The sequence below is a fragment of the Rhinolophus hipposideros genome (genome assembly GCF_964194185.1).
Source record: "Rhinolophus hipposideros genome assembly, chromosome: 4".
In the NCBI taxonomy this organism is placed as follows: domain Eukaryota; kingdom Metazoa; phylum Chordata; class Mammalia; order Chiroptera; family Rhinolophidae; genus Rhinolophus; species Rhinolophus hipposideros.
In genome coordinates, this window is record NC_138050.1 from 78,394,229 (window position 1) to 78,409,228 (window position 15,000).

The 15,000-nt window shown below is 36.5% G+C and overlaps 1 protein-coding gene across 1 annotated transcript; it reads right to left on the minus strand.

The window, feature by feature from the left end:
* Positions 1 to 5,446: 5,446 nt before the first annotated feature.
* LOC308496766 (glutamine synthetase-like) lies at positions 5,447 to 7,427 on the minus strand. Its single transcript, XM_081046411.1, has one exon. The coding sequence runs from the start codon at positions 7,296 to 7,298 to the stop codon at positions 6,177 to 6,179; it is 1,122 nt and encodes a 373-aa protein (XP_080902537.1). The 5' UTR covers positions 7,299 to 7,427; the 3' UTR covers positions 5,447 to 6,176.
* Positions 7,428 to 15,000: the final 7,573 nt, after the last annotated feature.

Sequence of the window (15,000 nt, forward strand, 5' to 3'; positions counted from 1 at the left end):
CATTATTTGAAAGGAAGCCCTTCTCATTTGGATCAGGCAGTGGTGTGAGTTTTCCGAAGGCGAGAAGGCCTTCCTAGCATGAATAAAGGCTGAGTACAGAGTGGGGCTGCAGGCTGCTTGTGTTACAGCGGAGGCCAGCAGCAAAAGCCATGGAAGCCAGCTTCAGGGAAGCTGTAGCAAGTGTAACTGATTCCTAATGAATGGAAAGCCCAGTGGGGAAGTGAAGAAAACAGAGGAAGACTTTTTTTAACTACCCCCCCCATTTCCTTTTCCATTCTGGGGGTGGGGGAAAAGACAATTTACTGCAATTCACTACCACACCTGGTGAGGGTTCAAGAGGACAGGGAGCCTGAGGACCTTTACCTGTATGGCTTCTTGAAAGATGCTGTGTCTAAGATGTTTGTGCCGGGAGAACACTGACTCATTTCCCTCTTTGCTTTGCAGAGCATCCTTTCATGTGATTTAGGAAATGTTCTCCATTTCAGAGTTGTGCCACTGGTGTTGTGGGTGCTACATGCTGGTGTGTAGACCCCTGCTGCTGATTCATTCTGTCTGTTTCTGGTCAGGGCCCCAAACAAAGGCAGGTACCTTATTATTTGTCTGATTTATGTCCACCTATGAGTCTACCACAGAATCTCAGGCCAGAGATGGCGGCCCCCACTGTTGGTCTTATTCTGCCTCAACATTTCTTTTGACTTGATAGTGTCCTGTTTACCTCTCCAGGTTCTTCTCCTATGGCTTCTTCTCATCAAAACAAACAGCTTCACGTACCAAAACAGAGTGCTTTCCATTCTAGAACCGTCCATCGTGCCTCATAATACATGCCTTTGCCCATGCTGTTTCTTCTATCAGTTGTGTCCTCTTACCCCTCACTAGCTCCCACATTCTTTGCCTATTTGGTGCATGTCTAACTCCGTTAAGACTGAGTTCAAATGTAACCTCTTTGGTAGACTTCCCTGACCTCTTGACATTCAGTTACTTCATTGTCTATACACTTCAGTCATTTTGTTGAGCTGAAATTAATTTCGCTTCTCTAGGAAGACACAGATTCAAATTCAACACATCTCTGAATGGCTACTAAGTACCAGGCACTAGAATGATCACTTACGTATCTAGCATTTCTTGAATTTTTATTTGACAAAAAGACTAGAGAAAAAGATGATCTTTTGATTGAGATGGACTAGTTTGGCATTCTGAAATTGCTGAACTATTGATTCTTAGCAAGATGGATAAGCATAGAGATGAGGGGCATTTTTAGTCATTGGCCATGATAAAAACAAAACAACAAAAGCAAGGTCTCTGATTTCCTCAGAACTTTTTGGAAAGTGTTCTGGAAAATTGTGAACTCCCGTTGCAGTGACCCTCTGCCACTTTGTGTCACATATTAATTATCGGACTTATAGGTCATAAAGTGCTTTACACATAGAAGTGAAGGTAAGGGGTTTTTTTGTTTTGTTTTGTTTATTTGGTGGCAAGTCCGTTTTAGAAAATGTTTGTTTCAAGGATCAGCACATTTTTAAATTAATGGGCTGCTGTTTGTATAAATAATAGTCTCTGCAAGGTGCCTACGTTTGACTCTTTGGTTGAAAAATTTACTTAGTTTTCATGATTTTATTAATAAACATAATGATGATAATTTTTACTCTTTATTAAATGCCTAGTATTACCCAGTGCTTTATGTACACCATTGAACTTAATGCTTGTAGCAGTTTGTGGTAGGCCTTGATATTCCCATTTCATAAGATGGTGAAATGACACTCAGACAACATACTTGCTTGGAGGAAATGTACAGACTTATGGCCCCCAATGCCTGCAGACATCTGGCAAGTGATGTCAGTGCACGAAGCAGATGGTATAATACAGTGTGGTCGTGGGGACCGGTGCCAGTGAGCACATGCTTTCTCTAAAGGGCAGCTCCTCTTCAGCCCCAGACAACCACTACCGCTCTCAAATGTCAACACACTGTTGTTTGAGTTTCCAGTTTTTCAGAAATCAGAAATCCAGACTTTTTCACTGAAATGCTTTAACTTTAAAAAACACAGTTTGGGTATAATGAAACATGCCGTGGATCAGGTTTGGCACCTGGGCCACCAGTCTTCAAATTCTGGATGAGCACCACAGGGGGTGGGGCAAACTGCTTGGGTCTGAATCCTGACATTACCAGATTCTGTGTTACTTTGAGCAACTTAACCTCTCTAAGCCTCAGTTTTCATCAAACGAGTCTAATAGTAGTACTGACTTATACCTAAAAAGTCCAGGATAATTAAATGCTAGAACACATATGCCAATCTCAGATATACTGAGACAATCAGAAATGTTGATTTCAAGTATATTTTGATTTCTTGATGAGATTTGGTCAAGTGTGTAGCCCATGCCTGTCCCATAAAACATACGCATTAAATGATGTAAACATACGCATTTACCTGTATCTTTTCATCTGACTGTTAGTTTTTATTAAGGAAAATGGTTAGTATAGTTCCATAATATTTTCTCTAATAAGATTTTTTAAATAGGAAACTACATATTCTACCTGCAGGATTATTACATGCGCATTATAATTTCATATCTAAGATTTTTAACCAGGTCTTCGTAACCACAAACACATACCCTTTCTCCTATTTTAATCCTGTTTCTCACAATTCAGTGTTTTGTTTTGTTCCTAACTCTAGTTTACCAGCTGTTTATCACAAAGAAGACACCAACAATTTCATGAACCATATAACATTTTTACTGAAATCATGATCGATTAAACATATTATTGCTTTCGACTTTGCTCAAAAAGTTCTTTTTAAAAATTCTCTCTATTCTCTTTACATTTAAAAAGCTAAATTTCTTTAAAATGCACATAACAGCTCTCACTGTTTTCAGTGGGAGCCAAGAATCCAGAGATGAAATCTAGCCTGAAGAATTTTAATTTTCTGTTTATTTACAGCAGGAGATAATAAAAATGATGTTTGCTTAGAGTGTATCAACATTAAGCATTCTTGCTCGCTGGGTCAAGTACAGAATTGTGACTGAAGTTTAGAGCAAAGAGTTTCTGCATTTCACTGGTAGACATGAAGATGCTTTCTTGTAAATGAACAAACACAGCTGTAGGCATCAAAGACAACAAACTATATTGAATAGGAGAAAGGGTTTCAATGAAATGAAAAGAGTAGCCAAACATGCAGTACAGCTGATAAATAGCTCTTTACCTGTATCTTTTCATCTGACTTAGTTTTTATTAAGGAAAATGGTTAGTATAGTTACATAATATTTTCTCTAATAAGATTTTTTAAATAGGAAACTACATATTCTACCTGCAGGGTTATTCTGTCCTGAAATAGTTGGGTCAAAGTCAAGAACCATATGATTTTACTTAATATGAGGGAAAGAAAACAGAAAGCAGCTAATGAACAAACAAAACAAACAAAGAAACAAAAAACTCATAGACCCAGGTTTCCAGAGGGGAAGGGAGTTAGGGGAGATAGAATTGGGTAAAGGGGATCAAATATATAGTGATGGAAGGAGACTTGACTTTGGGTGGTGAACACACACTGCAATATGTAGAAGATGTATTATAAAACACTAGTGTCCTGATTAGCACTGGCAGTACACAGCATAGGACTGGATTGGGTCATGGGGCATAGGTTCTAATCTTAGCTCTGCACACATAAATAACTGTGATTTGGGGCAAATCACTCCCTGTATAATGATTGGAGATAATAAACCAGAACTACCAACATTGAGAATATTTGTGAAACCACTTAGATTCTAGATAAAAGTACAATAATATTGCTATAATTATTTTCATATGTGATGATGGTGATGGTATAACACACACATGAAATTATAAATACTTTTCTACTAAGGAATTAAATGATTTCAATTACTTTAGTAACAGACAGGCATACTTTCAATTGTAGTTTTTTTTCACTTTGGCCTCATAGAAATAGGTAAGTGTAGTTCATGTTCTCCCCTGTAGCCCCACCCCCCAGATGTGAGAGTAATTTGGCTGACAATAAAGAGAGTAAAAATGAAGGGCTTTGTGACAGAACAAGAAGATTAGAATAAGTAACACGAGGAATATAAAATGGAGATAATTGGTTATAAGTAAATTGAATGTTAAGCTGACTGAAGATCTTGGTTCTGTGTAACTTAGGTGGCTCAATTAACTGATTTCTTTTACATTGGTTTGCTTGTTTGTTTATTTATGTATGCATGTATTTATTTATTTATATATTTCAAGATTACCCATAATCTGGGCACAAGAGCAGAGAGAGACAAACAATATATACTCATACAGTACTAACAATTGTCTAGAGGGATTCAGGAAGAGGAAAAAAGATAAAAATACTGACAGTTTTGAAGGGAGAATTCATTACTTGATAAACAATGTGCTTCAAAAATAATGGGAAAGGAAATGGGAAGTGACGATCTAAAGAAGATTGATTGCTGTAGAGAATATGTGTATACTTTAATAGTTGTCTTATTTCTGAGAGTCTGTGAGTGGCATACTCTCTTAGTCTTTGATGTCTGAAGATGTTTTTATTGTGTTGGTTGTAATATTTCAGCTGGGTATAAAACTTCAGGTTGACTTACTTCCTCCCAGAAATTTGAGAAATGATATAGTATTCTTGCTTATCGGTTGCTGAAGGGAAATCTATTGTCTAATTGCTTTTTGTTGGCAGATTGTCTTTTCTCTAGTAGCTTTTAAGATTTTAATCCTTTCTCTTGATATCCTGAAATATTCTTATCATGCTGAGACATGGGGTTACTTTCATTTATCCTGGAAATCAAGTATTTCTTGGAAAATTCTGGACCATATTTCGTTAGGCATTTAAAAAAATTTCTTCTTTTTAAATGCCTATTAGACATATTTTGAAGATACTCTTTCTATCCTCTATGACTTTTTCTTTGGTCTATCTATGATGTATAAAAATAATTTTCACAATATTATTTTTCAGTGAATTATGTCCTGTTTAGGTCTTATTTCACTATTTTTGTGTTTTAAAATAAATTTTAATGAGAATTTTGTTTTTTGTTTTTTTTTTGTTTTTTTTTTTTTTGCTTTTAAAAAATTTTTTTAATATATCAAAAGGCCTGCTTTAGTGACATGCTAGTCCCACCAGAAAATAACCCCAATACCCCCTTGTCAATAACATGCTTAAGTTGACCAGCCAACTCAGATTTCTATACCCCTGTGTGTACAAGTACATGTGTACCTTTTAAATCAAAGCCACGGGGATCGGGTGACTGCTGCTGCTAATGTGCTTCCACCTGTTAACTGACCAACGTCCACCCCCTCCAGAAGGATGGACAGGGCACAGAGAAACCCTTAAGTGGTAGTGAGGGAGTAACAGCCCCAAATAGCCACCTTTTCAAGCACTGCTACCCTCACCCCCATTCAAAAGGAGATCCTTGTTTCTAATCTGACAACTCCCCTCAAATTTGGCTCCCGGTGACCCGAATGGTTTTTCTCTTTTAGAAAAAAAACACACCTATCTGCACACCCATATATATCCTTTTTTTGTTTTTGCATTTAAATATAAAAATACTACTCTGCTTTGTTATAAATGGAGAACCAAGCAATGAGAACTTTTTCTTCTAAGGTAGGGTTATCCATCCCAGCCCTTTATGCTAAGCTTGTCTTCAAGTGAGGGCATTTTCCTGCCTGTTTCCTCTCTCCTAATTCGTTTCCTCTCTCCTAATTCTCACTTTTATTAGAAAGCTGGTTATAACCTTTTAAGAACTGGAAATTCCCACTGAGAGGGGAAATCTAACCTCACCTGGGAGTAAGCCTAGCTCCCCCATCCCCTTCAGCTACCTGAAGAAAAAGTCCTTCCCCTCCCTTCACAAATACTATGCTCACTGTCCGGATAGCTACGCCTATTGGACAAACACACCTGATTAAATGGAAGCAGTGGTTATGTTTCCCCACCCCACCTCCCCACTAACACACTAGAAAGCTTCAGTGATAGGGGTGGGGAAAGGGTGTATGTGTGTGAAGAAATTAAGAACCTGACCCCTCTATCCTGGCCAAAGAAAGCAAGAGGTATTAACTGGGCATGAGGAATAAGAAAAAGACCTTGATATTCCGCCCTTTGAGTTACAGCTATTATGATAATCGGGAGTGGGTGAGAATGGGAGTGGGATGAGGAATTAGAAGGGGTTCCATGGCTGCCAGGCTAGTCCACTTAGTTTTTGTACTGGAAGGGCTCGTCGCCAGTTTCGTTGAGAAGACATGTGCGGATGAGGGCTTCTGTCACCGCAAAGGGGTCACAGTTGGCAGAAGGGCGACGGTCTTCAAAGTAACCCTTCTTCTCCTGGCCGACAGTCCGGGGAATGCGGATACTGGCGCTCCGGTTGGCCACGCCGGCAGAAAAGTCGTTGATGTTGGCGGTCTCGTGGAATCCAGTCAGGCGGCGGGCATTGTCCAGGCCCCCCTTGGGATCGTAGGCTCGGATGTGGTACTGGTGCCTCTTGCTCAGTCTCTCGATGGACTCCTCAATGTACTTCAGACCGTTCTCCTCTCGCATGGCCTTGGTGCTGAAGTTGGTGTGGCAGCCGGCACCATTCCAGTTCCCAGGAATGGGCTTAGGATCAAAGGTTGCTATCACTCCAAAGTCTTCACACACTCGATGCAGGATGAAACGGGCCACCCAGAGATGATCTCCCATGTCGATTCCTTCACAGGGTCCTACCTGGAATTCCCACTGGGCGGGCATGACCTCGGCGTTCGTCCCCGCGACCTTGATGCCAGCATACAAGCAGGCCCGGTAATGAGCCTCCACGATGTCTCTGCCGTAGGCTTTGTCTGTTCCCACGCCACAGTAGTATGGACCTTGAGGCCCAGGGAAGCCGTTGGAAGGCCAACCAAAAGGGTGCCCGTCTGTGCCCATGAGAGTATACTCCTGCTCCATTCCAAACCAGGGGTGCTGATTGCTCACCATATCCATTATGCGTTTACAGGTATGCCTTAAGTTGGTCTCTGCAGGCTTTCGGTTGTACTTGAAGACTTCACAGAACACCAGCTTGTTGGGGTCCTTGCGGAAAGGATCCCGAAACATGGCAGCAGGGACGAGATACATGTCACTGTTGGAGCCTTCAGACTGAAAAGTACTAGAGCCATCAAAATTCCACTCAGGCAATTCTTCTATACACTTGGGCTCACTGTCCAGGGTCCGGGTCTTACAGCGCAGACCTTCTCCCGTACCGTCAATCCAGATATACATAGCTTGGACTTTATCACCCTGAGGCAGGGACATGTACACCTGCTTGATGCCTTTGTTCAATTGGGAACTCGCCGAGGTGGCCATGGTGGAAGATGTTCTGGGGGGGCGAGCAGGCGCCAGGGTGGGCAGGCCGCGAGAGCGAGGTGCGGAGAGGACGGGAGAGGACAGGAGAGGAGGCCGGGGGTGATGCTCAGGCGCTCCGCTCTCCTTCCATCCTCGGCTCTGAGAATTTTGTTTTAATTCTATGCTTTAACAAGTTATTTCTATATCAATTAGTTTTTTTCATTTGTCTGGATTTATTTTATATATTATTTTTCATTGCTAAACTGTTTAAAAAATTTGTAATGCACAAATGTATAACTCAGGTATCCCAAAACAAGCACTTCAATAACTCCTATGAGTTATAGAAATAAAGGTCAAGATATAAAACATTGTCAGCATCCCAGAATTCCCTTTCAGGTCTCTTCTGATCACTATCCTCTCTCTTCTTCACAAAGATGACCAGTATTGTGAATTTTGGCACCATCATATAGATTTACCTATTTTTAAAGTTTATACCGTTTAAATCATAGAGTATATATTTTCTTGTTTCTTTTACTCAATATCACGCTTATGAGATTATTCTATTATTCTTGTTGCTGAGAGGATAATTATCCATTTTAATGTTAATTCTAATGTTAATGTTGCTTCTTTCAAGTCAGAGTTTATAATGAATAATGCTACCATAATCATTCTTGTACATGTTTCTTGGTGAACATGGTATACAATTCTGTTAGACAAATATGTAGAAATGAAATTGTTAGCCTGAATAATATACATATATTCAGCTTTAGTAGGCAGTGCCAAATTGTTTACTAAAAATAATTTATAAATTTACATTCCTACTTGCACTATATGAGAATTCTTATTGATCCACATCTTTGCTAACGCTTGGTGTTATTAGTTATTTTTAGTTTTAACCCTTCTGGAAACTGTACTGTAGAACCCCATTGTGAGGCTGGCACCTTTACATAAATTTATTCATTCTTTGGATATCCTTTTTTATGAATGTCTGTTGAAGAGTACTACCTCTTTTTCATTGGATTGTCTATGTTTTCTAAAAGATTTTTATGAGTTTTTGTGTGTTTTGGATATAAACTCTGTATTGGTTAAATTGCCGAATATATCTTCCATGCTCTGGCTTACATTTGCATACTCTTGATGGTGCTTTTTTCCCCCCAAGCAACAGAAGTTCTTAATTTTAATATAGTACAATTCGTCATTCTTATCTTTATTGACTTAAGAAATTTTTTCTTTCTTCAAGGTCATAAAAATATTATTCTATACTACTTCCTGTTATTATTATAATAATAATAATTATTATTATTATTAATCTATTCACATAAATATCTACCAATCACTTGGAATAGATTTTGTCTATGACATAATGTATAGACAATTTTTCTCTGTGTGGATAATAAGTTATACCAACATCATTTACAAAGAGACTATTCTTTTCCCACTGCTATGCAGGGGCATCTTTATTAAAAATGAATGTCTCTATATACAGGGATATGTTTCTGTGCTCTCTATTTTCTTTCACTGGTCTCTTTGTCTTTCACTGTATCATTACCACACCATCCTAATTGCTATAACTTGATAATAATTATTGATATCCAATAGAGAAATTTTCATTTTTTTCCTTTTTAAATTTAGTTTATCTTGGTTATTTTTTCCTTTTGCATTACAAAATATAAATTTAATAATACTTTTAGAATTAGCTTGTCAAGTTACACACACACACACACAAAACTGTTGGAAGATTGAAATTACATTGGATCTATAGATCACTTTAGGGAGAACTGACATCTTCATATAATATTGACTCTTCAATCCATGATGAATGGTATCCTACAGGCATTTAGATTTTTAAAATTTCTCAATATTATCTTATAGTTTTCTGCTGAGAGATTTTGTATTCTCATATTTATTTCTAGGTATTTGAGATATTTTGGTGTTATTATAAATGGTATTTTTAAATAGTTTATTTTTTATGTCTCTAGTGTATACAAATTCAATTGATTTTTGTATTTTAACCTTTATCCAGGAACTTTGTTTCTCTTTTATTTTTCCAAAATTTATTATGGAATTTTTCAAAAAAAATACAAAACATAGAAATGTGTAATAAATCTCCATGTGCCCATTACCCAGCTGCAATTTTATTTCTTCTTTTAATGATTATTTATTATGAACTTACTTTTCCTGCTGCTTAGGATAGTCAGAAAAATATTGGAAAGAAATGATAATAGCTTCTTATAATGTTTGTAAACCTGAATATGCCTTTTTATTTTCATCAAATGACACTTAGGAAGGAGAGATTCTTATGTATTCGAGTGTCATAGGGATCAATGTTTTAAGTTAAACATGTGTATATTAAATATTTGCATAACTTGAGCAATGCTAGTCATAACTATAATAAATTCACAACAGGTTTAAAAGACACTAAAGGCATGTTGGTATGTTGTTCCCATGTTAAGATGTAGTTGCACATTTAAACTTAATTCTCAGCATTTACTTTGTGGTTACTTAAGTCTCATTCAAAAGATAAGGTATAATTAATTACCTATAAATTGAAATATTTATTTTTCAGGTTTTGAAAATGTCTTTAACTCGTTTATGTAGGGAACAGATTTAAACTGACAGTAATCTGGTTTTCAATAAATTTTATAGTTCTTAACCGCACATAAGCAATAGAAAAGATGAAAGAATATTTAACTATAAAAATTGAATGCTAAAAAAATTTAGCAGGTTATTAGATTGTATTTTATTTAACAATCTAGGAAGTTCACAGCTATCAGCACTTCCAATGTAATTTCAGGTACAACTGGGAATTTGGCATTCTCAATGGAGCCGTTAGCATAGCAAACCTTGTGGATGAAATAAGTACATTTAATAGCACATGTGCAGGGATCCTTCTAAAATCTACTTCAATGGCCTCATTTTCCACATCTGAACTGGGTCATTCAACATGGCTCTTATTTCTGATGTTAGGGCATATCCCTTTTTTAATAATAAATTTATGACTGTCAGAAGATATCAACTTGATAACAGGATATCACAGCCTTCACAATCTTCCTAGGATTATTTCCTCTCCTTCTACTATGTTCTTACAAAATTTTATTTCATTGCCCTAGGAAATTCAAGAATTTCTTGTCAGCCTCTGCAGCTGGGTCCCTGAGCTCTACCACATCCCCAGTACAGGACCATTCCCTCTCCTTTACCATGTGTTTTAAATATTATTTTAATGTGTCTGTTTAAATATATAGTGTTTAAGTATGTATTTTAAGTATGTATATATATTTCAGTATAACCTATGTGATTGCTCTGTATTTGGAGTGGAATTGATGCATCAAAGTATACACAAAGGGTACAGAAGTCAGATGTGAGGTCACAAGAGCAGCAAGGTGAAGGACAAATTGGAGGTGAGCAAGAATGGAGCCAAAGCCACTGTGTGAATCTTGAGACCTGTATTGGTGCTGTGGAAGTTGAGAAGGGAGGAATGATCTTCTAAATCAGCAGGCAGGCTCACCCTCTGGTAACCACTAAACTGTTGTCTGTGTCTGCGAGTTTTTGTTTCTTTATTTGTTTGTCTTGTTCCTTGGTTGTCTTCAGTTTTATATCCCACATGTAAGTGAAGTCATATGGTTCTTGACTTTTTCTGTCTGACTTATTTCACTTAGCATAATGATCTCAAGATCCATCCATGTTGTCGCAAACAGCACTGTTTCATCTTTTCTTATAGCAAAGTAGTATTCCATTGTGATACATGCCACATCTTCTTTATCCAATCATCTATTGAAGGACACTTTGGTTGTTTCCATGTCTTGACCACTGTAAATAAAGCTGCAGTGAACATCAGAGTACATATATCTTTACAGATAAATATTTTCAGATTTTTTGGGTAGATTCCCAGAGGATAGATTGCTGGGTCATATGGTAATTCTTTTCTTAATGTTTTCCATAGTGGCTGTATCAATTTACATTCCCACCAACATTGTATGAAGGTTCCTTTTTCTCCACAGCTTCTCTAACACTTGTTTGTTTGTGTTTTTTTTTTTTTGTGTGTGTGTGTGTGTTTTAATTTATTAGTTTCAGGTGTACAAGACAAGGTAATACTTAGACGTTCATCATTTATATCCCTCACACTGTGAACACCCCTCCCCCATCACTTGTTTGTTTGTTGATGATAGCCATTCTAACAGATTTGAGGTGATATCTTATTGTGGTTTTTATTTGTATTTTCCTAACAGCTAATGAAGTTGAGTATTTTTTCATGTATGTATTGGGTGTTTGTATGTCTTTTTGGGAGAAGTTTCTGTTCATGTTCTCTGCCCATTTTTTAATTGGATTGTTTGTCTTTTTGTTGTTGAGTTGTATGAGTTCCTTATATATTTTGGTTATTAGCCCCTTATCGGAGGCATTGTTTGCAAATGTCTTCTTTCATTCGATTGGTTGCCTCTTTGTTTTGTTGATGGTTTCTTTTGCTGTACAGAAGCTTTTTAGTTTGATATAGTCCCATTCATTTATTTTAAGCTTTTACTTCTCTTGCCTTTGAAGTCAAATTCATAAAATCCTCTTTGAAACCAAGGTCCACAAGTTCAGTACTTATGTTTTCTTCTATGCAGTTTATTGTTTCAGGTCTTATGTTTAGGTCTTTAATCCATTTTGAGTTAATTTTAGTACATGGTGACAGATAGCAGTCTAGTTTCATTCTTTTGCACTTGGCTTTCCAATTTTCCCAGCACTATTTATTGAAGATGCTGTCTTTTCTCCATTGCATGTTTTTGGCTTCTTTGTCAAAAATTTTCTGTCCTTACTTATGTGGGTTTTTTCCGGGTTCTCAACTCTATTCCATTGGTCTATGTGTCTGTTTTTCTGCCAATACCATGCTGTTTTGATTATTGTTGCTCTGTAGTACAAGCTGAAGTCAGGGAGTGTGATACCTCCTGCATTATTCTTTTTTCTTAGGATTGCTTTGGCTACTTGGGGTCTCTTGTGTTTTCAAACAAATCTGATGATTTTTTCTTCTATTTCTTTAAAAAAAAATGCCATTGGGATTTTAATGTGGATTGCATTAAATCTGTATATTGCTTTGGGTAATATGGCCATTTTAACTGTGTTGATTCTTCCAATCCATGGGCACGGAATGTCTTTCCATTTCTTTGTGTCTTTTTCAATTTCTTTTAAAAATGACATAGTTTTCAGTGTATAGTTCTTTCACATCCTTGGTTAAATTTATTCCTAAATAGTTCATTGTTTTTGTTGCAAATTGCAAAAAGATTTTTTTTTCTTTTTCTGAGATTTCATTGTTATGCAATGGAATGGATTTTGGAATAGAAATGCAATGGATTTTTGTACATTGATTTTGTAGATAGCAACTTTACTGTATTTGTTTATTGTTTCTAATAGGTTTTTGGTGGAGTCTTTAGGATTTTCTATATATAGCATCATGTCATCTGCAAAAAGTGACAATTTTACTTCTTCATTCCCAATTCGGATGCCTTTTATTTCTTTTTCTTGCCTGATGGCTCTGGTTAGGACTTCTAATACTACGGGGAAAAGCAGAGGTGATAGGGGACAGCCCTGTCGGGTTCCTGAATGTAGAGCAAAGGGCTTCAGTTTTTCACTGTTAATTATGATATTAGCTGAGGGTTTGTCATATATAGCCTTCATTATGTTAATGTATTTTCCTTCTATACCTATTTTATTAAGTGTTTTAATCATAAATAGATGTTGTATTTTGTCAAATGCTTTTTCTGCATCTGTAGATATAATCATATGATTTTTATCTTTTATTTTGTTTATGTGATGTATCACATTTATTGATATTTCTGGTGAATACAGATGCAAAAATCCTAAACAAAATTCTAGCAAATTTAATGCAACAATGCATTAAAAAGATCATACGTCATGATCAAGTGGGGTTCATCCCAGGGGCACAAGGATGGTTCAATATATGCTAATCTATCAAGGTGTGACATTTTCATATTTGAAAGAGAGAGAATCATGCTTCAATTATAAAATATTTTAAAATAAAGTAATTAAAAATTTACTGGTTTGATTAGTCATATTTATAGATAAATTAAAAAGATTGAATATATTATTTTATAATTAGATTTTTCCATGTAAGTTTTCTAATGTTAGTAAAATGGATCAGAGAGTGCTAAGTGGGTTAGTAAAATGCTTTAATCATATTTTTACGTTTTTATTTTGCAAGAAAATATATATTAGCCTATATTTCAAAAATGAAATCGTTACACATATGAAACTATGGGGATCAATGGAAAGGAAAGAGCATTCTTTAACATGCAGAAGACCAGTGACTGGTCTTCTGGTTAAGGATAATACTGAGAGAATCAACAGATCAAGGGGCCTGGAAAGGGGACTGTTGGAAAAATTAAAATGAGGAGAAGAAAGTACTTTAGAAAGCTGTCTGGAAAAGTAATAAAGATAATCATAGCATGTTATTTTCAGAATCAATATTAACACAGAACTCAGATACCAAAAAATAATCACTCAAGAGAAAGAAGATAAGGGGATTTGATTAAATGAATTTGGACTAGATTTCAGGAAGAAATGGTTTGACCTTGAAACAGGACATGTCCATTGATTTATCCACTCAATGCTAACATCTACTATATCTTACTTCTATATTAAGGAAAATACTCTATGGTCAACTCTGATGAATCAAGGGAAGGGTGGCCTGGTACAGAAACGTTCAGTGTTTTGTGGGTTTTTCGAGGGAAAACTAAAAATGGGACAGGTCCTGATTACAATCAGTTTTATAATGAATTAAAATTATGACTCTCTGCAACCCCACTACACAGATATGAAAAATACACTACAAAAGGGCATATGGTTCTGGACCTTAGATTGCACCGCTGAGCTGCCATTAACCTCAATATAGATGTTCATCTCAACTCGTTAACCTCTAACCCATGAGGAACATGCTTCAGGTAAAAGAAATAAGGACTATATTGTAATATGAACAAATTACCCTGTTGAATATTTAAATGTTTACTAGTAGGACATAGGTCGGTGATTCACACGCAGTAGTTAGACATTAAGCTGCTATACAGTAGCCTATTAACTACAAAATGAGTTTGACAATAGATTAATTTTTAACATTTGTAATTAACAAAGAATGAGCAAGATAAAGCTGAAAAATGAAGAGCCACACTGAGTCTTAAATAGTGAGCAATTTGGAAATAGTAATTCACCATTTCTTCTTTGCCATGTATGAAAATGCTTCAGCATAGCTAAACGTGTTTTACTTTTTAATATTTTCACATCTAAAGTGAAATGCCCACATTTATATGATTGTCCAGTTCTGCTGTATGTTAAAATGGAAAATTTATAGTAAATATTTAAAAAGCTATGGTATCATGTAATAGATTTGATGGATGAACAATTGTGGAATGACAGAATTCTATTAGCAACTTTTAGAAGTGAAGACTGTCTGAGAAAACATTCTCATATATGAGGTAGGCTTGCCAGATGTCCATGGATTTTTTTTATTAGTCATTTGTTTCTTGCTTTAGCCCGAGACTTAATATTAGAGATGAGACACAGACTTTATTAACACACACGCACACACACGCACACGCACACGTGCGCGCAAACACATACACACACATGCACACACACTCACACACAGACACACACGCACACACACACACAGACACACCCGCGCGCACACACACACAGACACACATGCACACGCACACATAGACACACACGCGCACAC

Coding starts and splice junctions, on each gene's coding strand:
- LOC308496766 (XM_081046411.1), bottom strand. CDS start 7,298: ATGGCCACCTCGGCGAGTTCCCAATTGAACAAAGGCATCAAGCAGGTG.